This window comes from Buteo buteo, chromosome 5 (assembly GCF_964188355.1).
Source record: "Buteo buteo chromosome 5, bButBut1.hap1.1, whole genome shotgun sequence".
NCBI classification, from domain to species: domain Eukaryota; kingdom Metazoa; phylum Chordata; class Aves; order Accipitriformes; family Accipitridae; genus Buteo; species Buteo buteo.
In genome coordinates, this window is record NC_134175.1 from 18,366,493 (window position 1) to 18,392,881 (window position 26,389).

At 36.1% G+C, this 26,389-nt stretch overlaps 1 protein-coding gene across 4 annotated transcripts in view; it reads left to right on the forward strand.

The window, feature by feature from the left end:
• Positions 1–26,389, forward strand: part of GULP1 (GULP PTB domain containing engulfment adaptor 1) — a 163,139-nt gene that overhangs the window by 99,894 nt on the left and 36,856 nt on the right. For 3 of the 4 annotated variants that reach the window (XM_075027969.1, XM_075027972.1, XM_075027970.1), the window contains one exon: positions 16,680–16,751. The exons of the other annotated variant lie outside the window; for it this stretch is intronic. In XM_075027969.1, the coding sequence (XP_074884070.1) occupies positions 16,680–16,751 (72 nt within the window). The remainder of the gene's footprint in view (positions 1–16,679; positions 16,752–26,389) is intronic. 4 annotated transcript variants of the gene reach the window in all.

Below are 26,389 nucleotides of genomic sequence, written 5' to 3' on the forward strand. Positions count from 1 at the left end.
GAAGCTTTGTAACAACTTTATTTTCTTATTCTTTAGAAAAAGAATAAATTAGTATTTGAGTATAAATCTTCACTTTACTATGAAAGATACTCAGAGTCATGAGTTCCAGCACTGGCCAAGAGCAGGCACCAGTTAACTGATAGGCAGTGAGTGATATGAACATTCATTCAAGACAGCTGAACAAAACCCAGAGGTTTGTCCAGACAGAATTAACAAAACAAAAAAAAAAGTGTGCAAAGAAAAAGGATGGAATTTCCAAAGACCTTAGGGTCAGCAAAGATTTACTCAACTCTCCATGTCCCTTTCTGTTCCTTCTCTGTTGCTGATATTTATTCCCTTGCCTCTCCTTAAGTGTGCTTGAAGCTACTATTAGCCTCATTAGCATGCCCTCTGGGGATTCTTTCTGCGCAGTTATATTTCCATGTGAGCTGTCAGCTGTGAGAATGTGAGGTTTCTTTAAGCAGGCTTTTTGGCCTCTGGACCATTAAGTGTCAAGTGAGTTGCATGTCTGACACTGGGACTAACAGGCTGTAGAGTTCAAACATCTGGATTATTGTACTCGTGGGCTAGGTGGCCCACAGCAGATAGATTGTTCTTGCTTTAAATTAGAATCAGGCCTTCAGATGAATTAACTCCTCATCTCCCATTTTTACTTTCGACAAAGCTGGGTATTTCTGTTTGCTCAACTTTTGCTATGTTTATGGAGCTATTGCTGCTTTCTTACATCTACTATTCACCAAAAATTATTAGGAAACTCTCCCAAAATAAACTAGAAAAAATAAATAGAACTGGGTGATAAAAAATAAGAGAATGGCACAACTTTTTGAACAGAAACTTCTACAGGGACATACAATTTTACCAACAAAACCAGGACTACAACAGCCAGGCTGTTCATCATTCAGAAAAGAAGTTTCGTATATACTGATCTCCATGATGATCCTCAAGAAACAATTGGACAAGTCACCAGCTGCACTGTCTGACTTTATTAACTTTAATAAAATAATAGCGTACGCTAGTCAGTTGTGGAACCTGATCTGTAATTAATATTTCTTTCAGAAAGGCCTCCTTCAGATTACTCTGATTCAGAAAATGTAAAGTCAACCTTGGCCTATTTAAAAAGCATTTTGACCTTTGAACCTGAGAATTTTAGGTGTAACTTAATAGAGGAACTAATAATTTCTGGTTTGGGACATAGCAAAGGAAAAATATTTGCATAAACTAATTTGTAAAGCTTTGTTAAAATGTTTTGCATTTTCACTAGAAATTATTATTGGCCACTAAAAGGGGGAGAGTGATGGGTTATGTTGGTCTAAACTTAACATTTTTTTTCCTACTGTATACTTTTGCATAAGTAATATTTTCTTCATTCTGAATCCTTAAGGGAAATCAAATCTAGTCAATTCCTGTAGTTTTACAAGTTGTTTTTCAATTTGTTGCTGTAGTATTACTGAAAAGAGGGAGAATGTAGAAACAGGGATATATATCAAATCTTAATGATCTGTGTGGAACCAAGGGTTGCATTAGAAGGCACAGATAATTTGAAGCATGGACTAAAAAAAGTCCCTAAGCCATATCTCTTCCTATTGCTGTAGCACTTACGTGCTTCTGAAAGGGAGATGCTAGGGAGACAGATATAAGTAATTCAGCAAATGTCATTAATTAGAGCATTCTGTTAATAAGATTAGGTGGGAGGGAAGTCTTGTCTACTTATGAATATAGGATTATTGCTGAAAATCCATTGAAGTCAGGAATGTGTAGGTCTTCCCAAGTCAGAATTTAGAGGCCATATCCCAACTTGCAGTTTGAGGCTTTGAGGAACTCCAACTGTTAAAACCAAATCCATTCTCAAAATGAAAAAGCATTCACCAAAATTGCATGTGCATACTTAATGTTCAAAACAATTTTAAAAGCTGTAAAACTATGTACAGGTTTGGGGTTTGAGTTTTGTTTTGTTTGGGTTTTGTTTGCTTATTTGTTTGTTTTCTTAACAGATGTCTAAATGACAGTATGAATGGTGTTTCTTTGGTATGTGGTCAAGTGAATCCTCCTTATTCCTTTAGTGATGTATTTCAGGGGCTTGCCATCTTCCCTCTCTTGTCTTTGGGTAACCAGAAGAGAGGGAGGTGGGAAAGTTGGACCTCTTCACTCGCTTTTTATTTTTTGCTGCTAGAATGATGTGTACAAGGAAGAATGGGGTTCAGTGTTTGTCCTGGGTTTGGCTGGAATAAAGTTAAATTTCTTTCTAGTAGCTGGTATAGTGCTGTGTTTTGGATTCAGGATGAGAAGAATGTTGATAACACACTGATTTTTTAGTTGTTGCTAAGCAGTGCTTATACTAAATCAGGGACTTCTTGGCTTCTCATACTGCCCTGCCAGCCAAGGCTGGGAGTGCACAAGAAGCTGGGAGGGGACACAGCTGGGACAGCTGACCCAAAGAAGCCAAAGGGGTATTCCATACCATGTGGTGCCATGCCCAGTATATAAAGTGGGGGTAGTTGGCCAGGGGGCACTGTGGCTCAGAAATTGGCTGGGCACCAGTCAGCAGGTGGTAAGCAATTGTGTTGTACATAGTTTGTTTTGTATATAATAGTAATTATTATTGTTGTTGTTGCTCCAGTTCCTTTTCTGTTCTATTAAACTGTCTTTATCTCAACCCACAAATTTTTCTCTTTTTTTCTGATTCTCTTCCCCATCCTACTGAGTGAGGGAGTGAGCGAGCAGCATTGTGATGCTTAATTGCTGGCTGGGCTTAAACCATGACAATGTTTTATATTGATTATTGGTAACACTCAGAGGTACTAACTGAAATTGTGCTGTGCTTTTCCAAGAGGTTAGTGTGAATTACCACAGTTCATTAGATCATAAATTCTTTGAAGCTAAGGGCTATCTTTTTGATGTTTGTACAGCCTCTAGAATAATGAGACAGAGGCTCTAGGTGCTACCCTGATGCAAATAGCTGTAGATCAAAGTTGAGAATAAGTAAGCAACAGAAGACTTTGGACTTGACTCTCAAGAGCTTTCTTCTCAGTTGGAATAATTGAATGATAATGCAGACGAGAAATGTGTGAATTATTATCCTCAGCTTCAAGATAGACAACTGAGGTAATACTGGAGGTTTTCCACAAATCTGCCCCCAATCTCTGTTCTCAAATCAGATCCCAAATTTTGAATTCTACTTCAGTGCCTTGGGCTCAAGGCTAAATGTGTTCTTAATACCTGCTCTCGTATTAAAAAGGATTGTGTTGCTATTTAGGGAAGACTCTAAATCCTTATATGAAGGATTTTAAAATATACTGCTTTCTTGTGTTCACCTAACAACGCAAGTATCACTGTAACGATCTAGACTAGATTAATTTTACTACTTTAGCACCAGAATTTAGGTCTTTTATTGAAAAGCATAATTTTTTTATGAAGTAAGAAGTGACAGCCAACGTTAGTGTTGGATTAATTGCCATTGTAAAATAATTTATAAATTACTTTCCAACTCAGTTAAGTTCTTTTAGAACAGTTCATCCAAGATGTCCATCTGATCTGCTGATGGATCTTAAGGTCATGATAATAGTGGTTTCATTTTGTACCTGTTATTGTCAGGTTGAAGTAGTCACTATTAAACATTTTTGCAGTTTGCTAAAATAATCTTTCTAATAAAAAAATCTAGTTCCCTAATTTGTATTGTTTAGAGGGAAAAATGTTTCCTATGTTTAGGTAGTGCTCTGCAAATTTTTTTTAAATATCTACAAAGTGGTAGCTTAAAGAGGCAGTTCTTTCTGTTCCAAGTATTATTTTAAAATATATGACTCTCATTCTAGGTAGCTTTTGGAAAAACTCTGTTAGTGATGTTCTTGAAGTGCCTGAAGGCCAAGCGTTGAATTATGGTGATCACATATATTTTATAGCTGGCTTTCATGTGAGATTATGTGAAGAAAAGACAGTTTCTTCTAAAAAAAAAAAAAGATTAACAAGAAAGAATATAAACAAGTTCATAAAACAATAATCATCATAGAGGAGACACTTCCAGTTATATGTAGGAAAAGTGAAAGATACAGCACGGCTAAACCAATGTAAGAAGTGCTTTTCTTGTTAAGGCTCATTGCCTAAGTAGTACTTGCTTCCAGCATCTTTGATGGACTTGAAGAAGAGGGATTCAGAGTAGGATTTGACTTTAATGCAGGCAGGACATTCACAGATAATGAGGCAGAGGTATGTTAAGGGCATGTTCCTGGTCTTCAAAAGAAATATTTCCAAGATGTTTATGTTATTCCATAAAAATCTTAAATGTGATTCCTGAAGATTCTTTACCAGGTGATCTTGTATCGTGGTCACGAACCTGTAGTAGATGAAAAAGCTATCCAACTGCTGTGTTTAAGTGCCACCCATTTAGTCTTAAGCTTCCATATGTTCCAGTACACTCCAGCCATTGTTGTTCATTTGCTCTTTCAGCTTGCCTCCTAGGTGTGCTTTCTTTATGCTAGTACCTCTTTTCAGTTCAAAGAATGAAAGTACCCAGAACCAGTGCTGGCTTCCCTGTCCTTTTTCTTTTCCCAAAAGATACCCATTTTAAATAAAGATATTTTCTCAAAAATTCAAACATGATGCAATTTGGGAGTCACAGTTACTACTCTGCTTTGTCCTCTGTGTTTTTCTTCTCTGCTGCATGGAGCTTCCCTCTCTTTAACTTTCACAGATAGACAGCTAATCTGATTTTCACTTGGCTACCCCAGTCAAATATTCTCTGAAAATTTCTGAGCATATTCTGTGAATACAGTAACCCAGCAAGATGTCTACAGGTGTCATTTGTGTAAAATTAACAATACGTTTAAAGTAGTAGATGGGGCTTAGGAAGTAGTTTTCAGGAGCAAAGAAAAAAATTACAATCTTGGTTAGAAAACAGACATTTTCTTGGCCACTTATATAAAAATACTGCTATTAGTTGATGTGAATATGGCATTTATTTTAGCACATTTTTGTAGATTATCCATGTGATTATGGATTATGCTTTACATACTGACTCAGCATATTTCCCCACTGAAGTTGCTTTACTAAGAAGATGTTAGGCTTATTCTTTTTTTACAAATGTAGTGGTTCTCAGTATAGGAATTCTACAGTTTAGGCAACAAAAAACAAAACCAAAAAAAACCAACAAAGGTAGTTTACACTTCATGCTCCTGTCCTTTAATATACCTCAGGACCTACATCTGTCCTGAGATGTCTATACATAGAATGTATGTATAGATTATTTGCTACACACTAAAGTAGTTATAATACTAGAATTTAAAGAGCAGATGATCTTCTGTGGTAATGTTAGTTTAAAAGAAAATGTTCAGATTATGTTCAAAATCTGTTGCATGAAAAAATTACCAAAAGTGGTATTAAATTTCCAGGCTACTAAAGCTAAAGCACTAGGTCCACACATTCGTGATTCTTTCTCCAGAATAACTATTTTCTGGTGCACTGCTTGTCCTCCATTTGACAGCCAAGTGTTTCTATGAATCAAGAATTAAAACAGAAGTCATTTATTCTAATCTGTGGTGCAGTAAGGCTCACAGTATTAGAAGTCCTGATTCAGAAGAGATGCAATGTCCTTAAAATAGGCAATTTCATATTTCACATTAAACTGGAAAAGGGATTTAATAACCTGAGGGTAATGTCCAATAGTTATTTGTTCCTATTACTAAGGCTGTTTGAGAATTTTGTTCCTAACTGTGACTTCTTCTGTTTTTTGTCCCACAGGGAATTCCTGTTTCTGTGTTTACAATGTCATTGCATGTTGCCATGGCAAAAGAGTGTGATGATACAAGTTTAGCAGTATCATGTTAGTCAAAGACAAAGGAGGTAGAAATTAGTTTAGAGCAAAATAAACTTGATTCACAAAATTGAAAATTGTCTGTGGAATTGTATCTCTGCTTTTAGAAGATATAGTTAATATTTTCCAGTACAACAGGGTAACTTCAATACTTTTCCAGTTGTCTTTATTAATATATATACTATGTATATAAAATTCCATCACAATTTCTTCCACAACTTACAGAGTTTACTTACACTGAACAGAGGAAGGCTCTAATGATTTTGTGTACAGCTTCAGTCTGAAGAAGTTACTGCAAACTGAACATTCAGAATTGCACAATCCCACCTTGAAACGGCACATGGAAACTCCTGGCTGTTCTTGTACATGTTGTTATGAAAGGAAGAATCTGAAGCTTGTGCTCAGATTCATGCCTAACAATGAAGTCATCTGGGAAATATCTCTCTGAAGGAACAGCCGCCTTCTGAATGACATCATGGCCTGTTTACTCAAGTGACTCAAGGATGCACCCCTAATTCAGCAGCTTCACTCCATTAAAAAAGTTCTGAGTTAAAGTGCTCCATATTTTAGAAAGCTTCATCTTATTGGTAAAACAGAATGGTTTTGCCAGTTTTATGAACCAAGATTGGTTTTGTTACTGCATACTTGACAACTTAGATTGTTTCTTCATAAGGGTTTTTTGTCATCTCAGTTCAGTTTTCATTGTTTTGGGGGAGGTTTTGTTTGATAAGCTGAATATTTGCAACAGGAAGAAAAAAAAAGTCAGCAGGACAGATGGAGCTTGAGAACACTGAGTTCAAGCTTTAACTTGCTGTATTTTGTGAAAAAAGCTAGATAGCCTGCAGAATGCTAGTACAGAGCAGACCAGTACATGCTGTAGTTAAAGGAACAGTGGCATTATGAAAACCAGTGGGTTGATACAGTAGGGCAAAACAGAGCTAAAAACTAGGACAACAGTTTTGCGTGTCTTTTGCGGGGTGTTATAGTGGTAACTCTTAAGAAAGTTGTGAGAATACCAGCACCTGGAATCTTGACCTTGCTGTTCCTTTAATTGTAGCTTTGTACTAGATGGGGGTTTTTTGAGGGGGTGAGGGAAGGTCTGTCCCTTAGCTTTATGGGAATGCTAAAGAAAATTAACTGTAACCTTAATTTGGGTAGACTAGTGGGTTTATACAAGTAGTAACAATGAAAACATTTTTTCACGCTGCAGTACAGTGAAGTTCCCTCTAGACTTGCCAGTGTTGCTAGCTAGCGTCTGTGGAGATTAAGTGGGAATTAAAGCAAAGGTGGTCTCTGTGTTCTAAAATTTCTAACAGCACACTTGACATCTTTGCAAAAGAGTCTGTAGACGTAGAACTGTTTCTACTACTTCAGTACATTTGAGTGGAACATAGGAATTGTTGAAGCTGTGTCTTACAGTTAATATAAATTAAATTATTAAAAAAATGCAAACAAGATGTCAACTTTCTTATATTAAGATATTTGAAAATATCTAGGACATGGTGAAAAATAGTATTTAAGTAAATTTGCAGGCCTAGTTTGACTTTACTATTTCCATAAAGAAATGATGCTTGGGTTGCATCCAATTCCTGTGGTGCAGAACTAAGTCTGCTGTCTAATTATGGACTTGTAAAGCTGAAAAACCTGTCCACTCTGTTATTATGCACTTCTAAAGCTGAAAATTTGATGTTTAAAATAGTGAATATGAATTATTTTTAGGTGGACTCTCTTCAGTTAAGGTAAAGTAAACATTTTTTACTGGGAACAATCCAGTCAAGAATACAAATTTTCTGAATTGAAGCATTCAAGGAGTATGACATGTCTTCAGTGAGTGAGTATCAGAGATGCTTCATGTTTGGAATATATACCTTTCTAAAGGAAGTGCCACTTTTGATAATTAGTTCTGTTTTCCCTGTCTGACTACAGAAAGGTCCTTGTGTCTGTACAGGTAGCCTTCCCTGTGTACCCACATTATCAGAAGTATAATCTGTTTGAATTATCACCTTCACTGAATGTTGGTTCAGTAATGATAATTCTTACAGAAATAAAGAGGTGCTATATTTTAAGATTCAACAGTTAATTTAGAGTTGCTAGTTCTTGGAGATCAGAGACTAAATAAAATCTAAACTAATATGAGAGTAATGATAGAGGATTGCAGGAATGGCAAGGATGTTATTCAGCATCTGTAGTTAGGTGCCTCAGTCATTTTCTAGGCAAGTCAGAAGCAACTCGTAAAGACCATGAACATGGTCAAGCTAGATCACATTAGTCAACAGTATGCTCATTTGATGAGTTATCTCTTGTTTGTTATCGTAAAACTTCCAGGCAGTAACAATGATACACTACAGGAGGCTCTGCAGTTGAATAGCAGTAGAGAAACAGAAGATAGGAATTTGATGCCATTGTTTGATGTTAGATGAATCTCTGTGTTAAGTGTTAATAGCTTCTGTATTGAAGCAAAGGAGTTATAATAACTTTAAGATGGTGCCTTTGGATTACTCACAGACATCTCATGTTGCAGTAAAAGATGCTGACAGATGCATCTGCCAGGGAAAAAAATAAAAAATAAAAAAAAAATTAAAAAATAATAAATTTGTTCCCATGTGTAGAAGCCAAAACTGGAAACACTGAGTATGTCCAAATTGAAACCCAGAGGGTAAAGTTTGGAAGCATGTTGTTATTTAATTTACTCCTTCATTTTATCCCATCTCTGAGCACAGGATTCTTGCGTGTGAAAGCTAATGAACATTGCAGTACATGTGAAGAAAGAAGGCTGTCAAAAGAATGCATGTGTCCCAATCACAACCAGAGAATCTATAATAAGAAGTTATTTTTCTCCAGTGATAAATCTGTTCTCACTGCCATTTTCCCCTGCCCTTGTTTCTTTCATGCCAAATATTATCTCTGATTTTTTTTTTTGTTTATTTATAAGCTATGGGAAGTGCACCTGGGCTTAAAAGAAAAACAGGCCTTCAGTATGATATACTACTATTATTAGCGTCGCTGTCATTTGTGCATTGTTAAAATCTTCCTTTTTAAGTCCTTCTCCCAAAAAGTTTTTAAAGAATTCTCTAAAAATTCCTTGAGCTTGCTGGTTCTTTTGCTCCAAGCTGGAGTATCCCTAGGGGATATTCCTATTACCCTCCTGCTGCTGCCTGCGTGCTTCCACTGGATGGGAATGTAGAGCTCCCTTAGACCAGCAGTGAACTGTTAGCTCCAGCTAACAAGTCTGCAGAGCAGAGCCAAAGAACCACTTTTTCCTCATCTAGTTGTTTGAGGTGGAAGTAAATCTGCATGTAGCTGTGTTTATTCTCAGCCTGTGGCTAAAATCTGGGTAGCTGTAAGGTGGCTGGTAATGGTGTATGCAGTGGGAGGGCAGTGTACACCCTCCCAGCACCACCCCAGCTCCATGATAATCTTCAGATTCAGCATGACAACTCTTCAGGGCATGATACAGTTTGAGATGTGCTTCTGAAGTGCTGTGTAGATTGATGGACTGATGAAATACTGAATGTTTTTTCTTGTACAACTGGTATTTCCTATAGCGACAGTCTTGACCAGGTAAGCTTTTTACCTTTTCTGCTTTCTTTTTGTATTCCAGCCTGCTCATATTTTCTTTGTGGACGTACTAGCTGTATTTCTTAACATTAATTTACCTTTAGGTTTAGAGGCAGAGAACAGCATTGATAGCTGTGTTGCAGTCTGATTTTGTCTTAAATATATCCTTGTCAATAGGCCCCCTGGCATATGACCACACTGATCTCTCTGGAGAAGGTCTCAGTTTTGACCATTTACAAAGTGTGTCCTAAATTCTCCTGAAGTTCTTACTTACAAACAAACTGGTTATGTTAACATAAATGTATCTCCTGTTGTATTTTCCTTTTTCTGTGCCCTTTAGTTTTTCCCATCTGGCTGTGGTTTAAAATGCCGTGGGACTTGAGGAAGGATATGACCTGGTGTAATTATTCTCATTCTTTTGCCTTTAAAAGTACACCAAGCTAGATTCATCTTACTTGGACCACGCTTCAGGTTTCTTCCCAGTGAGCAGCTATATAATTTCTCTGCTCATCAAATCTAAACATGGGTTAGAAGACAGGTGTAGGCAGGATTAGGACTGCTGTATGTCCTCAGTTCCTCAGGCATCTTTACCAGAGTCTTTCTAGATATTCATGCTTCCAGACATTTGGGTTCCTGGCAAGAACCACATCCAGAGCCTGGTGAGGTGTACTGCTCCAAAGAAATGTCTATATTGTCTATGTCACATCAACCGTTCAAAGATATGTTAAGCTTTAGTTATCAAATTATGTTCTGTATTATTCAGCACCAAATTTAAAGACTGAGATGATTGCTTACACATTTGATAGTGAAGCATTCTTAGTTACTGCACTTATGGAGAATAGAAGAAAGTACAAGTTAAACCAGTGTGGCTTGTTGAGAGGTTGCTTAAAATTAAGCACAGTATGTTTTTTACGTCACTAGATCTGGAAGATTCTTTTGTTAACTGTTACCTAATTATTTTATGGTCCTTTCTCTAATGCTGTCTTTTTCCCCCCAACATTTCAATAGCTTATCAAATAGATTTTTCTTTATATCTTACTGTAAATATTTTCACCTCTCTGTTTTCTCACATTCTCACATTAATTCTTAATAATGCCTTAATTCTACTGAGGGATGAAATACCTGGCAATATTTGATTTCCATTAGAAGATTTCTATTAGAAGACCCTTCTGTTTTTTCTTTAAATTTTTACTCATGCATTCCTTCCTTTTTTTGCAAATAGTACTCTAACAGTCCCTTAGAAAAATGCCTAGAATTTTTTTCCTGTGTCAGAGTCACCATTTGTGCAGAACATTGCATGTCAGATGCAGGGGATATTCAGGGAATGTGCTGATGTCTGTGGCAATTTTCTCTTTCATACTCATGTGGTGAGTTTGATTTCTGCTCTCATTTGAGCAGCAATCATGCTTGAAAGAGGCAGTTGTTTTTAAGGGGTCGCTAGAGAAGTGCTCCCCTTAAGGGAAAAATCTACACATTTATGTACTGTGGCAAAAACCTGTATTGGTAGAGAACAAAGGAAGCTGTTACAGGTGGAGAACTGGACTGTAGGGTGGGGAAAGAGAAGGAACCAAAAATAGGAAGAGGTGTATATTTTATAGTCCATATTGTACTTCTGCTGTTTAATTGACAGAGAAGACTCACGTATACAAGGCTGAGCAAAAACTGTTCATTTCTTAGGAAGTGATTAACAGCTTAGACATTTGTTCATCTGTTTTCTGCATAGCTTTAAGACTGGTCCCACTTCTCTTTCTTTCTCATTTTATATTATATACTGTCATTCTGATGTTATCAGAATGTGGATACATTTGTCTTCCTTTCATCACTAAATCAACATCCCTTCAATTTCTACTGTAGAAGGAGCGAATTTGTCAAATTTTGGCAGCAGGTATGCAGTAATTTTGCATTGTTTTTTTCCTTTCTTTATTGGTAAGTGTTTTTTTCATGTAATTACATTTAAACCTGCATAAAAGAGAACTTCTAATATTGAGGGGGTTCAGAGTAATAAAGAAATGTGGCACTGTGAAAGACAGGGGTTTTTTTAAAGATTGAAATAAGATGACAAAAGAAAACAGATGTTATTTTATTATTAAAATATCCTACACTGCTCTCTACTGGGAGAGTAGAAGTCTACGTTAAATATTAAAAAGTGCACCTAAAACTCTCTCTTAGTCAAGTTTTAGGTTTAATGATTTTTTTGACCCTGGTAAAATTAACTTTCCCGAAGGATGGATAGGGTTTTTTGTATTTCCCCTAAGTTTTGAAGAAGAGCACCTGGATATATAGAAAGTAGAATGTTGAGGGTCAAAATGTAAGCTGATGGGGAAGAATTATTGGAGAGTGTCTTGTTAATGGCAAGGAAAAAAAGTGAACTGTTAACAATTCACCTGACCTTACTAATAGCTATTGGGCATGTGATTACAGTAATAGACTTGTCAAAACTGTAAAGGATTCTGAATGCCTGAAGTTGCCCTATGTTTGAATTGACTTTTAATTGTGCCAGCAAAATAAAAGTAAAAAAGACTTGCCTTTTATTTTAATAGTTTCTCCAGCCAAAGTACAACTATAAAAGCATTTTTAATAATTTCACTATGGAATTGGACCAAAAAGTGTCTTGCTCACATTAATGCATAGGAAAATTTTCATTTCAACTACATTCTGAAGGAAGATAAATTCCCCACAAAGGGTCTGTTTACTAGTTGGTTGTGTAAGACAGCCCTCCTGGCCGTTACAGAGCTGAATTATTCTTCCAGTTGCTGTTAGTGATAAAAATTCTGTTGATTATATAATATGATGAAATAGTGTCTGTTAACCTCCACAGCTGCACTATCTTGCAAATCTGTGCATGTGGAGTGAGCACATCTGGTTGTCTGCTAATATTAGATTATAAATAGTTTGATCTGAGGTGCTTGTCTTATATATGGCTGGTCAACAGCTCACTTTCTTAATGGCAAACGTCAGTGAGGGAAGAACAAGCTTTAATATACTTTAAAGGAACAGTTAAACTGTTTTGAGTGATAAGATCTGTTGACCTCATAAAACATTATTTCTGATTATAGACAGCTGTAAGTGAGATCAGAATAAGTAATGTATTAGAAAAATATCCTTTCAACCATTTTGTAGGGAACGTGTTTGGAAGAAGTGCAGACTGCAATGAAAAATGTATAGTAATTTATATGGGAAAAACATTGCCTTAGCTTGCTTTATGTTATGCAAAATATTAAATGTCATCCTCTTTGAACTTCTTAAAGTATCCAGCTGAAACTCAGTATGATTTTGGTGAACTACTAATTAGTACTAAACTTAACAATAAATAAATATTTAAAACGATGAGTCTAGTGGTGTGTCTAACTTATTGATCATTTTTGTTTGAATTGGCTTATGCATGAAGTACACCAACTTCAGGAATAACTCTCTTACTAGTTGCAAACAGTAAATCCATGTAACAATTGTTATGTAAACATTTTTCATCTGTATTATGTATTTGATGTTAATGAATACTTAAGAATTTAATGCATTTATTAATTTGCATATAGGATTAGTACTGAATGATCTGAAGGGTAACTGCTACATTATTTTCTGTTTCTCTCTTCTGCAATTAAGTGTAGGAGTTGTATTAGCTTGTTGACTTTCAGGAACAGTTACATTTCATGTTGTTGTTCTTCATCAGCCAGGTCTGCAAAACAACCATAGCTGCGGGAGGGAACCTGAAGTGATCAAAGCAATCACTGAGTTTTAAAGTTCTGCTCTAGAATTCTGCATCACTATTGCTTTCTAAAGGAGCCTGCTCTTGAAAAGGGAAGTTTCATATTTACCACTTCGGCTTTGAAATTTTTGTTGCAGAAACTCTTCCATGATGATTATTTATACTATTAGTGCCACAGTTGTACCAAATTCCTGATATAACAAATACTTGTTCTCTGTGTTTGGGTGCAATTTGGTGAGAAACATCTGCTGAAAAGACCATAATGAAATGGCATCTCCCCATTTCATGAGGATGGTGAATTAGTTATTTACTTTATAAATCCCAGAGGTGGCAGCACATCCATTGTGTTAGAGATTATACAAACATAGAGGCCTTTGTCACATTGAGCTTGTCATCTAAAGTCTCAGCTTTGCAAATATATATGTGTTTGCTTAGCTTAACTACTACGAGTAATGCCATAGTAATTGGTACCTAATATTAAATAAAATATGATGATAGGGCAGATCACACAGAAAAGGTACAGAGCAGATGAAAAAAGCAAGCAATAAAAAGCCTCCAGTTAATATGCTAGCTATATGTTAAACCTATATTGCATAGTTATTCTTTTGTTATAATTAGAAAACAACTTGTCTTGATTTAAAATTCTGTTAATATTTTGCCCCAAAATAGATCAGTCTAATTGATACAAGTATTCAGAATATTTGCTCTTAATTCCTGATTTTCTCTTTATTACTCTTACAAAAAATGAATTAAATGAGAAAGCTTATGAAGGTCAGGCATGAAATGTGTAAGCAGTTATAACTAAAATTTGAGCTTAGCTGGGAAAAATAATAGAACTGCAGTTAACAGAGATACAAATATATCAAATGATGCAACACATGACATGGTCTCATCATCTCTGATTGATGTTAACACTTAAGATACAAATCTTCTTTGTATTTTTGGATTAAATACATCTTACTATATTTTCCTATGCTGAATAGTTTATTAAGCATGAGTTCTATTTCCAAATCCAGTTCAAAACTGCTGAGAGCAACAAAAATTTTAGTAGTGATGCTTAATGTCAAAACAGATACTCATCTGGAAGACAACGCATTGCGAATGACTGGTGGAATTCTGGTTCGTTAAGTTATGTTCCATGAATACTGATACAATGCTCATGACATTTCCACATACTTCGGGCCTTGGCTGTTTATTTCTTTTGAAACTTGTTGAGCAAACCCAATTAGTATGTGCCTCTTCAGGTTTTGCCAGTCACTTAAACCTGTGCTTTCAGCAGTTTATCTTTCTATTTAGAAGTCGTATACTCCCTCCCCTCCATGATCAGAAATTGTAATTTCTGATTTGGGGAACATTACTACAGGCTTAAAAATTCAGTGACATTTAACTGATTCCCCAGCTGTGGCAGAAGCTTAATTGTTGCTTACACTTTCTAAGGCAGTAATGTCAATTAGCATGAGGAAATTAGCCCCTGGGAAAACAGTATTTATGGAAGTTATTGTTCATGGAAAGACTGGTCTGCTGCTGGCATTTATTGAATACAGTAAAGATACCTTCATCTTTCTTGGACTTTGAGCGAGGCAGCTGAGAGGGAAGGGGAGGGGGAATGCTTCTATTGCTTTTGAGATGTCTTTTGCCATCTCAGATCTCAGCCATCTGGATGGAAGTAAGCAAATAAGAACTGTAGGGCAGCCCTGTGCCCTTCTGGGGAAGTGGCTGCAGGCGAGGCAGCATACCCCGGGGCATCTAGAAGTGTACTCGACACAATTCCACCCAAGGTCTGGCCCTAAATCTGTATCAAGAAATACCAGGCTGCTTACACTGACAATGCCTCTGGAGCTGCCAGTTTCAAAAGTACACCAATAATAGGAAGCACGTGTGGATGAAGTATGCTCAGATGTCTTCCATTTCACCATGGGCAGCAGTGACCTGGGTTCTCTGTTCATTGAGCCTTGTCCACGCTTGCAGCTGTTATTTCCTGTGTTTATGCAGGATTCCTCTACTTTGTACAACATACCCTGGCCTGCTCACAAACTTTACAGCAATTATACTGCCATGTTTTGTATTGTGGCAAGTGTGTCGTGTATAAACATGCTTGTGTACAGATATCTGGTATTATTGGCATTCCTCTTAGATTCTCATCTGACTTTATCTACTTTCTTTCTTGTCCATTTAAGCTTGTGGTTCCTTTTTCTTTTTTACTCACATACATTTGCTCACATATATTCACTCACCTTTCCCTTTCTGTCACATGCAGTATCGATAATGTCCAAGAATCATTCCTCTTTCTTTACATGCATTTTCTGCAACTGTCACTTTTCCAGGGAAGAACACACCCTCTATTTATAAAGTCATTGGAGATGTTGCATGAAAGACATCAAATCAATAATAAGAGGTTTCTGCTTTGTTATTACAAAACCTTGGTCTTCTAGCTGGAGAATTGTAATAGTGGAGAATATTGACAGCAGATGTGCATGGTGTCTTGATTTACACACTGTTGTATTCAAGATGACATATATTTCGGAGTCAGTAGCAAATTTCTAATGAGACGTAATTATTGCTAGAGCTGCAAAGTTTCTTTGCAGGAGTATAGCTTGAGCACACTGACTACAGTAAACACATTTTGAAGTTTTAATAAACACTTGAGAGTTACTATGTTGAAAGCATCTGTAGCTTGGCAAATTTAAGTTCCTTTTGAAGCCGCTAAGACTTAAAAATTATACATATCTCTGTGTGGCATGTTACACAGAAGATTGTGTTCTTTAGAGAGAAACGGAGCTTTGTTCTTTCTTGCTAGCATTATTTTGGCATATACAGGTACATGGTGTGACTTAAATCAATGGTACCTCAATGTGAAAATCAGTTCAAAATTAATTATTACACAGCTACGGCTCAGGCAGGTTTATTGTACCTTTCATCACAGTATAGTAGAAGGCAAGCAAAGTTGTACAGAAGAACATAAAAGTATTTCAGTGTACAAATAAAGAAATGGTAAGATCCCTTTGAAGTATCATGCTTTGTATATTAACAGGTGTATGTTTGGTTTTCATTAAAACCTTACTTGGCAAAAATGCGATCTCCAGTAGAAATTCTTTTAATATGAGCCTTGTTTTTATTTAAGTTGGAGCCTAGTTCCTTTAAATCTATGAAATTACTGTACCAAGCAGCTGTAAGAGCAAAATCAGGCCTTTTTAATTTATCTTGCATCACTGTATTAAAGTTTTAGTAACATAGTCCAAACCATTGGCTCATGTTGATTCATGGGAAGTATCTTATATCAGTATTTTTTTGCAATTTTTTCATTATTTTCCAAATGACAATTTCCCAGTGGAAAAAGGTACTTAACCTCTAATTTACAGAGTTGTATAGGATCGAGATAAAGAAAATGTTTTTTTTTAAAAGCTGCTTTTGATAACTCTTATATTTGTCTAATTAGAATTTAGTTCTTATTATTCTCTTGATTAGAAATAGCTGTATGAAGATTTGTTATTTATCAACTATTGAAATGATTGTCTTTCCAAAATGTTATTTGGAAATAATTGGAAAATAAGATTTCTTGAGTTAATTAGGCATTTCAAAGCATAACTTATTTCTCACAAATTACAATCCTTTCAGTTTCTTGGAAGTACAGAAGTGGAGCAGCCCAAAGGTACAGAAGTTGTAAGAGATGCTGTTAGAAAATTAAAGGTAAGAGAATTTTTTTAGTGAAATGTAAATGGAATGTATTCTTAACCTGTTTTCACAGCTAAGACACTTTGTAAGTGTTTGTAGGTAAATTCATTCATTCTAGAAGCAGTTGCTTTTACTAATCTCTTCAGTAGTGTGTAGGCCCTTCCCTGTTATGCCTGTACTATCAGATGTTCTGCTGTACAAATATTTAGTTGTGTCCTAGATTATACAATTAATTATAGTATAAAGTTTATGTACCTCAACATGTAATCTTGTTCTTTGGAAACTTTAGGGCTTTGTTAGTACTAACTTAGGTAGCAACAATTTGTATTAACTGCCATCCTCACTTTATGGCTATTAAATGCCTCTAATTATGGCACTCCAGAGTGCTGCCAGAGAATTTAAGCAAATGAACTCTTCCTTGACCAAAAAGTAGTGACTTCAGTAATGCCTGTCCTGCATTTCTCTGGGCTCTGCGTTGCTTCCTGTGAGCCCAGGTGAGTTGCCTCTTGTTGCAAAAAACAGAGTACCCAGCCACTTAAGGTAAGCTGTTGGTGCCAGAGACCAGAAGTAAGAATATCAAACCACGTCATAAGTGGGCTATGATAGTTCTGTGGGTACTGGCTGTCCTTGACTGCTCTTCATCTAAAGCTCACATGTCTGATCCACGAAAACTGACTGTTAGACTGGAGGTGAAGGTTTGTGGCACTGGTATGAATGTCGTTGACTGTCCAGCTGTGATAATTGGTGATATATCTGGAAATAGAGCTGTGGTGATAGATTAGGGTTTACAAACCAAGCCTGTTTATGACAAGGGGCATTACTGCCTTGTCCTCCAGGTCTTTATGTTTTGTTGGAAAAGGTCTGTGCGCACAAACACCATCTATGTGCTGGTGCATGTAGATGGCTGAGAAAACCAGACATTTACAATTTCTTCTTCGTTATGTGTCCTTGGGCACTGAGGGACTCGGTAGACAATTAAAAAGTATGCTAGTGAAATGACTTGTTGAGGGTTGCTAACTGATAACACAGCTTTGACTTAACTGCTGGAGTGACAGCTAATATGCTTAAAGCTCTTCAAATGCTATGAGCTGTGGTAGGGAATGCTGATTTGATTTGTCTGCTAACTCACATTGCTGTGGAATTGCACTGTTTCATGCTTAGCTGCTTAGAGCTATTGGAGCATTAGTTTCTTTAGGTGTAAAAATTGTTCTGCCTACTGTTGTACTTCCCATAACTTTTTGCAGGGTCTTCATTATTCATTTAAACAGGACTTCCTTGGAAATGGACAGAAAATTTTGGGAATCAATATTGAAAAATTTGATTCTGTGTTATTACTATAATAAAAAAGAAAGAAAGAAGGCATGAAACACTGTTCATGTAGCTCAGCTTTTAAGACTGAGGTTTCCCTTGAAGCAGCCATCTTCACAAGGTTGATTAGTAATTGTGTTAAGGTGTTGAAACAGAAGTTCTTTGCCATTATTTTTGGTCTACCAAAATAGTACAGCTGCCTTTAAAGATTCACTTAGTCAATTCTTAGAATGTTTTATGCCAAAAAGTTTTACTCTGCTGCCATTCCTCAGAGACATTATTGCCTAGTTGTTTTCAAGTGGTTTAGGCTAATGTAAGTATGACCCTTTTTTAACCATTGCAGCATGCTGCCAGTGGAAACAAAATGTATGAGTTTACAGCTAATACTGGAGTGAAGCCTGCTGTGTTAGATGTTTTGTGTTTATAAAATTCCATTACCCTGAGCAAAGTTAATTCTGTGCAGAAATCTGTCAAGATAATATCCTGCTATGAAGAAGTTTTGATTCTATTTTAATGATGTTTTATCAGGCTCCTCCAAAGTAAAGCAGCTACTAAGTGTCTCTGTCTCACTGGTGGAAGTCCAGGCTAACCTGGGCTCTCACTGACCACTGGAGGCTTTTGGTGAGTTGTATTCTATGATTTGGTACCTTGAAATAGTTTGCTCTGAAAGTAGGTCCAAAAAGGATTTCAAATAGCTGTTCTCTGAAGTGTAGGAAGAGCCAGAACTATTTTCCTTTCTTGGGGAAAAAACATTTGTCAGCCTAGCACTAAAATTTAAAAGTAGATTTTTTTTGTATATACTTGTGATGTCATTAGAGTATGTAGATATCTGTTCTAACTTTTTACACGTGTTCCCTAAATAAACTGCCTGCTGCCAGAATTACACTATTTTCTTCAAGCTTGGAAGCTTGGAGCTTATGTGTCAAGTATTACATTGGATCTTATATAATCACAAGTTTATTAGAAAACTCACAAAGTAATTAAAGGCAACTTTTGGAAAGACTTGAAAAATCTTGGAACAGAATTCAGAAAGCAATAAAGAGGTTTTATGTTTGAAACAGTCCTCAACTAATTGAATACTCAGTTCAACATTGATTTATGTTGTGCATCTGAAATCTTTGAAGAAAAGCCTGGAGGTACTGGATTTTATTATTAACCACATTGTCTAGCTTGTTTTTAGAAAATGTTAATTAAAAATTTTAAACCTGTGAAAACAGTTTGAAAACTAATGTCTTATATTGAAAGAAAATGTATATAGTATTTTTTGGAGTAGGAGGGTTTTTAAAAGATGTATAGCTTGTGATGCTATATTTATATTTTTTATTATATGGATTTGATTTTAATCATAATGTTTATCATAATTTGTTTTTAATGAAAATTAATAGCTAGCAGAAAAACAGTTGACTTTCTTAATCTTTGGAGCTATTTTTACAACTGGCATGCATTGCACTAATAACCTTTTGAAGTCATGTGCTTACAGTGATATATAGACCATGAAATACTGGGACTGTAAACTATTTTTTTTAAGCCATCATGTCATCAAACTGTGTCAGAATAGACATTTGATATACAACTCTTTACTTCTTTAAATCAAAAGCTCTTAACTCATACAGCACAAAGACATTCGCTGGCCAAACAGGTCTGTGCAAAACTGTAGCAGTCCCTTCCATGAACTTGCTTTTACCAGCAGGTGGAGCTGATGTTCTACAGTAAAATACAGTAACTAGGAAATTTTTCTTGGTGCTTCATTGTACTTGTTTTATCCCAAATACTACTACTACATTTTATAAACACTTGACAGTTTTGCTGGGTCAGTTGCAATTTGAATGTACGGTTTTTTCAAGCATCTCTAATTTTTATAGAGGGTTGTCCAGTGGTTTTATCTAGTTGGGATTTCCCCTTGTGTTTTCAAATTTCTTGGAGCTGTACTGCAGGAGAAAGAAGAAAGTTGGACACTAATGTTTTAAAATGTTTATTTTTATTTCTAAGTTAAGGTGAACTGTTCTTATAATTTATTACAAACAATTTTTTCCTTCCAGTTTTCTAGTCAAACTAATTTCTAGAATGAAATAAAAACTAAGGAAAATGGTACCAAGACATTGTATCAGAACATGCCTATGGTATTCGAATGTGTAGATGTTGTCAAATCACACTTTATTTTATAAAGTGAAATGATTATTTTCCTTGATTCATGAAGGATATAACTTCTAAATCGGACTGTAGCAATGAATTTGGTCCTAATGAAAAAGTGCTTGAAGGGTTGCCAGAGGTGAGAACAGGTGGAAAGGGCAGCATAACCAGACCACTAGTAAGAAAATGCCGTGGAGGGGTGTTAGGGAGAAACCAGAAGTGAACACTTGAGTTTTGGGCTGGTCCTTTTACAGTCTTCAAAGGGATGTTTTTGTGAGGACCAGACTTAAGGCTGTTCTCTTACCCAGCTTCCAACTCAGTCTCCTTTTCTCTTCCTCTTTCCTTCTGTAAGTGGAGATGACCAGAGATAATGTAAATAGAATTAATCACTTTGAAGCCACTTGAAATACTTTTCATCAGCTCCATGACCTGTAAGGATACACGAAGTGAAGAACGCTCTTTCACGCATCTCCACACATGCTGTGATACTGTCCTGCTGCTGCCCTTTGTGGACCGTCAGTGGATATTGTTCTGAGCTGCCTTTTGTGTTAAAGCTGAGTTTCATTTGCTGTTGAAAGGACAGAAAAGGGTGGAGTACAGAAAACCTTTTAATATTGGGATAAAGAGGTTTCCAGTCAAGCCTTACAGTCATGTCTGTTCTCTTTGAAGTACTGGAGAAAGCAGAATGTGTGGTTCAGGACCAGCCGTGGACAGCCTGAAGACCAAGGCAGATCAGATGAGAAGAGTTGAAGAGAATACCTGTTTACCCATGCGCGCTCTCTCAAAAAAAACCAAAACCAAACCAAACCAAAACCTAACCAAAATCCACCACCAAAAACCCAACAAACCCCCATACCACCAAAGAAAATAACAACCAAAAAACCCACCCCCAAAACAAACAAAACCCAACACCCCATCCCCAAAAACCCAAAACAAAAGAACAAACCTTCAGGGAGTGAGAGATGGAAAGAAGACTGTACTGCATTGTCTTCCATACTGTGGTTAATAGATCAATAGCCTTCCTCTCAGTCTAGTGTGTGTTTGGGAAATAAAATACAACCTATTCCATAGAAATGGATTTCTGAGACAGCTTTTTTCCCTACCCAGCTGATTATCGAGAGATTCAGGTTCGCATATCTGTGGTGTTTTTATCCTTTTCCTCTTCTTGACAGCTGTTTTTCAGAGGTCATAACTTTATTATACCCACATAAAATGGGCATGAGAGTTTGGACCATAATATGACCAAAAAGATATGTAGTCACTGCAAAAGAAATAGGGCCAATTTTTTTTTTTTTTTTTACCCAGGCATCTTTCCTTATAATGAAAAGCATTTTCTCAAAGCCAGGTATAAAGCTGTGTCTCAGCTTAGACAACTACGTTGCCCTCAAACAGACATCTTTTAAGATGTCCATATGAAGTGCAATGTCTGATGTCTCACTGGAAGCCTGCATAAAATGAGGTAGTTGAACCTCTGTTTCCTGGGCTGAAAATTAGCACCCAAATCACAGAAACATCTACCTTTGATGTTTCAGGTTTTTTTAATGAACTCTTGAATTGTGCAGTGAGGTGTAAATATTAAAGTACATAGTTTTGATTTGCATAACTTACATTGATTTTGATAGAACTTGTTTTAACCATTATTTCTTTAACTAAAGCTTCTGGATGTTTTTAAAACATGATTTTTTTCTTGTTGTTGTTTTTTCCTCATGTTATTTTTTGCTGATTAATCCTCTGATTGTGGTTTGTTAAGGCTTGATGCATAAGCATTTCAAATGTAATTTTAATAAGAGTCTCAAAGTATACAACTTTTCCCTGTTACTGTAATAAAAGGCAAGATACATGGAAGTTTTTCCTTTTTTATTTTTAAAGCTAAATTAAACCATAGAAAATAGATTTATTTGTTTCTATTGCTTTCCAAAGCAGTTAAAAGCCAGCCCATACTACTGAGCTGCACATATTATTATTAGGCCAAATCTGGGTGTCTTGCCTGAGAACAATATCTGTATAAACTAACAGCTTAAGAATTTGGCCCATTGTATCTCTTCCTAAGCCATGCTGTGATTCATTATAATTTTATATCATTGTCCATTTGATGCCAATGGGAGGCTACAGATTTTTACTCTCTTAAATAATGTTGTTACTGTGTGAGCTACAAATATAACTTTGTTTCAAATGTGTGCTGAAAGGAGAAAATAATGTTTGTAAATCTCCCCTGTCCAGACGGCCCTCAAGGTCGTCTTTAGATAGAAGGAATGAGTAGAAAAAATAGAAGAAAAAAGGCAAATTGGCTGATACCTGGTGTTAGGATCTGCTGTTCAAACCCTGGACAAGTTTAGGAGGTGACTGAACTTGGCATTCTGGAGAAGGTCAGATATGAAAGAAATTACTGATCAGTATCTGTACGTTATCTGTTATTACACAGAACAGGGAGCGGGCAGGAGAAGCATTAAGAAAGGAACTGGACTAGATTTTCTGAATTTATCTGAGACTAGTTTTCAGTCACTGTATCCCAGTAAACCTTTGACTAAAAAAACTTGTCTTTCTGGATGTTTGTGTTGAAGAGACTCTTTTGTGTTTTTCTTTCACCATTAGCTTGTTTTTGATTTGATGGAGTTTCTTACAAAGTGGGTTTCCAGTCCTCTGCTAGCTTTTGCAAATGTCCTGTGATCTCCATTTTGTCAACATCCTTCTGCATTTGAAAACCTCAGAACATAAAATTTGAGTAGTTTCTCACAAGCAGCTGATGCAGTGCAGCCGTTGTTGTTGTCTTAGGGGTCTTTTTGAAATATCCAAGGATTGCATTAATCTTCGAATTGTAGTTTTGTGAGAAGGTCCACAGTTAGCGGAAAGCCTCCCATGACATCAAGGCTTTCTTAGTTCCATCTTCACGGGGTAGTCTCCCAAGAAAGTAAGTTTGTTCCATATGTATGATTTGCAGAGTTGTCAGTGCAACAGAGATGGGTTGTTTGCATATAGGCAATATGTGGTGTTCTGGTTGGTGAGGTATTCTCTGTGTTATTTGCCCCTCTGTCAGCCTTCACGATCTGCAAGCTTCCTCTGTAATGATTTTAGAATTCAGATCATTAGTTACTTTTCTCCCCCTTTTTTTCCCTCTTATTTTTTCTGCCTGCAGATTTTATCAGTAATTATTTTCATCCTGGTCATTGTTCAATAATGTCATGCTTAAGAAATAAACCCTGCTGGAATACATTAGAAACATATCTTCCCAATGACAATTTCCTGTTTATGACTGCATCTGGAGACTAATGTAACTAACTTAACTAATATTTTCACTGTATTGCTTCATTTCCTAAATATAATGGCATGCAAAACTCAAATGCTTTGTCTGTTTTGAAAAGCTGCATTTTTTGTGAAATCCATATTGATCATCATTAATTTCATTTCACTTGAATTCTCTAGTTCTTGAACTTGATTTATGCTTTTCGAGAGTGGAGATACAGTAGGGTGTTTTTGTTTACCTTTTTTTAGTATTGGCACAGAATTATCATCTGGAACTTCCTCAGTGTTGTAAGACTTCTTGACTACTTGGAGCAAGCTTTGGGCAGCTGTTTTAAAACTCATGCAAGTTATTCAGATCTACTTATTTTAAAAAGTTTTCATGTTGTAGCTGTTGTTTGGGACTCCGATGAGATGATTACAGTTGGAAAAACAAGCACTACGTCATCATTCTCAACGCACTTTATAGCTTTAACTTGGTAAAATCAAATCATCATTTATGCATCCTCTTCATTACTGCACAAAAATACTTGTGCGCATCTTGTTTATTTTAAGGGATATTTCAAAAAAGCCAGGGTACATTCAAGTTCAAGGCTGTTCCAAATCAAGGTGCACCCCAGGATTATCTGTTGCATAGGTATGTTTCTGTGCAATGTAAAGTACACTGGAAATTCAGACGCCCAAACTGTCCAGGTGGCCTGTGGTTTTTGTGGTCATTCAATTTAATGCATAGAAAAGTAAGCCAAGTGCAGAACCCTGTTGTACTATGAAAAGGGATCACATATGTCCTCAAAGTTTTATCCAATAAAACGACATAATCAAATTATGAATCAGAAAGGAAAGCTGACGGAGTGGGGGTATTGAGTAAATGTATGAAAATGACTTGAAAGACAATTTAAGTTTAATACTCATCTTGGAAAAAAAATAAAAATCTGTGCTAATAAAACATTGATTGGACTATCATTTTCCTATTTTTAAACCAGAGACTTAAAATCGGTTAAATTGGTAGTATAAAATTTAAGTCAGATTTGGGGGCGGGGTGGGGGGGGGGAAGAAGTTAATTAGTAATTTTTATTAAAGAAAAAGGGGTTTTTTCCCTGTAGCAAATTTGAATTTTCCTAGAAAGTCAAGAAATGTTGTTGGCCAAAATGCCTGTAAACCAGTGATTAGAGGGTTTTTAATTTTATTTTCTAGAAAATTATTTTCTTCTTAAATAAAAAGATAAGTATGAGATAACCCACCTTAATTAAAGGGATGGGGTAGTCATTAAACTGTATTAAAAGTATACTCTAACTATTCGAGAAACAGGCTTGAAGATAAATAGGAGGACAGGAAAAGGATATGCATATTGCAGAAGCTATATACATGATACTGAAGAGAGACAGAACTAGGAGTTATGTTAGATTTGCTTGACTTTTGACTAGTTGGTTTTCACTAGTAAGTCATCATGTACAAACCTTGATAAAATATTTGGCCAATGACTGTAGCAATCCTAGCTGTTGAAATATAAAATGGGTATTTAGATTTAAGAGTTGGTTTTAAGAATGGCGTAGTTTAGTTTTAGGTGTTTTTTTTTGCTCGTGTTTTGTCTGGGGTTTTTTAACTAACTTGTAAAGCATGTGATACTTATCAGCTAATGTGGTAGATTAATCAGTAATAAACTGGATAAGTCATGTTACTGTATGAAGTTAATAGGATTGTTTATAAATTAATGTTTAGCTACTAAAATTTTCAATAAGTGTGCTTTCAGAAGAATGAAATTGGGAGGAAGGGAAAAACAGGTTAATTACATGCTTTTAGGGGGCTTCTTAAAACTAGTTAATAATTTGTTGTGAATGGAACTGCCTACAAGCAGAATGAGATAAATATATGGAGAGAGTCATACTGTGTAAAGCAGTTTTGTTCATGGAGAAATTTCCCAAGTACTAGTTGGCATAGGAATAGGGACAGAGCAAAAACCCAAACCCTCAACTGTCACCTAAATAAATAGTTAAAATCAGGGGTTTAGGTGTTCGTAGGGGAGGTATCAGTTGGCTACAGCCAAGTACTTCACAGTCACAAGGTAATTCAGGCTTCTGTCTTCCAGGTCTAACCCTTCTTAAGATAGGTTAACACCCTTGTTGACATCCTAGACTCTTTATGCCATTACAAGTCATTGTCCTCACTGACTTTTTATATAGTTTATTTGTACTGATGGTGAGTTATGCACTTAGTTATACTTGAGTGGGAGCAAGTTTGAGGACGATGTGTTCAAACATATAGCTGTGAAGCAGACACTCCAACTCCACTGGCCTTCAGTGAGTTGTCGTCCTTAATTATGCATTTGAAAATACCATTCCAGGCTGTCAAAGACTTGAGAGGAAAAGGGCTTGTAACAGAGCAAAATATAGAGCAATTCCGTATCTTTGCTAAGAAAGTTACCAAAATACATGACACTTCTTAACTGCCATGCAGTAGCAAATTTTAGATACTGTGGTTATTTTATATGCAGTGTTCATGAGAGAAAGACAAGTCAGATCTAACAGCTAGAAAAGGAGATATAAAAGGATGGAAAGTGTATTGAAATAGGACATGTTACCCAACCCAGTCATATAAAATGTTGTCTAGCCATCATCTAGTGAACTGTTAGCAAATAAATCCAGAGAATATGATGAAGAGATCAAGTATTTCTTAGGTGTTGCCAGCTGTAGTGCTTTCACGCTGAACCTGTTTAAAAGAACTGATTTCCTTAGAGGAACATATGGGAAATACTCTCTGTGCACGTGTACAGAAGTGAGCATAGAAATAGTGGGATGTGGAAAATGTAATGATGTTCACTGCTCAACAACCGAGCGGTTGACAAACTGTCTGAAAGTGTTCATGTTTCTACTGTTCTAGAAATCTCATGAAAAAGCTTAAATTAAGTGCATAAACAGCAGACAAAAGTTTCAAGAGAACCAGCTAAGTAATTTTAAAATATTTTTCCTTGAATTATAGGA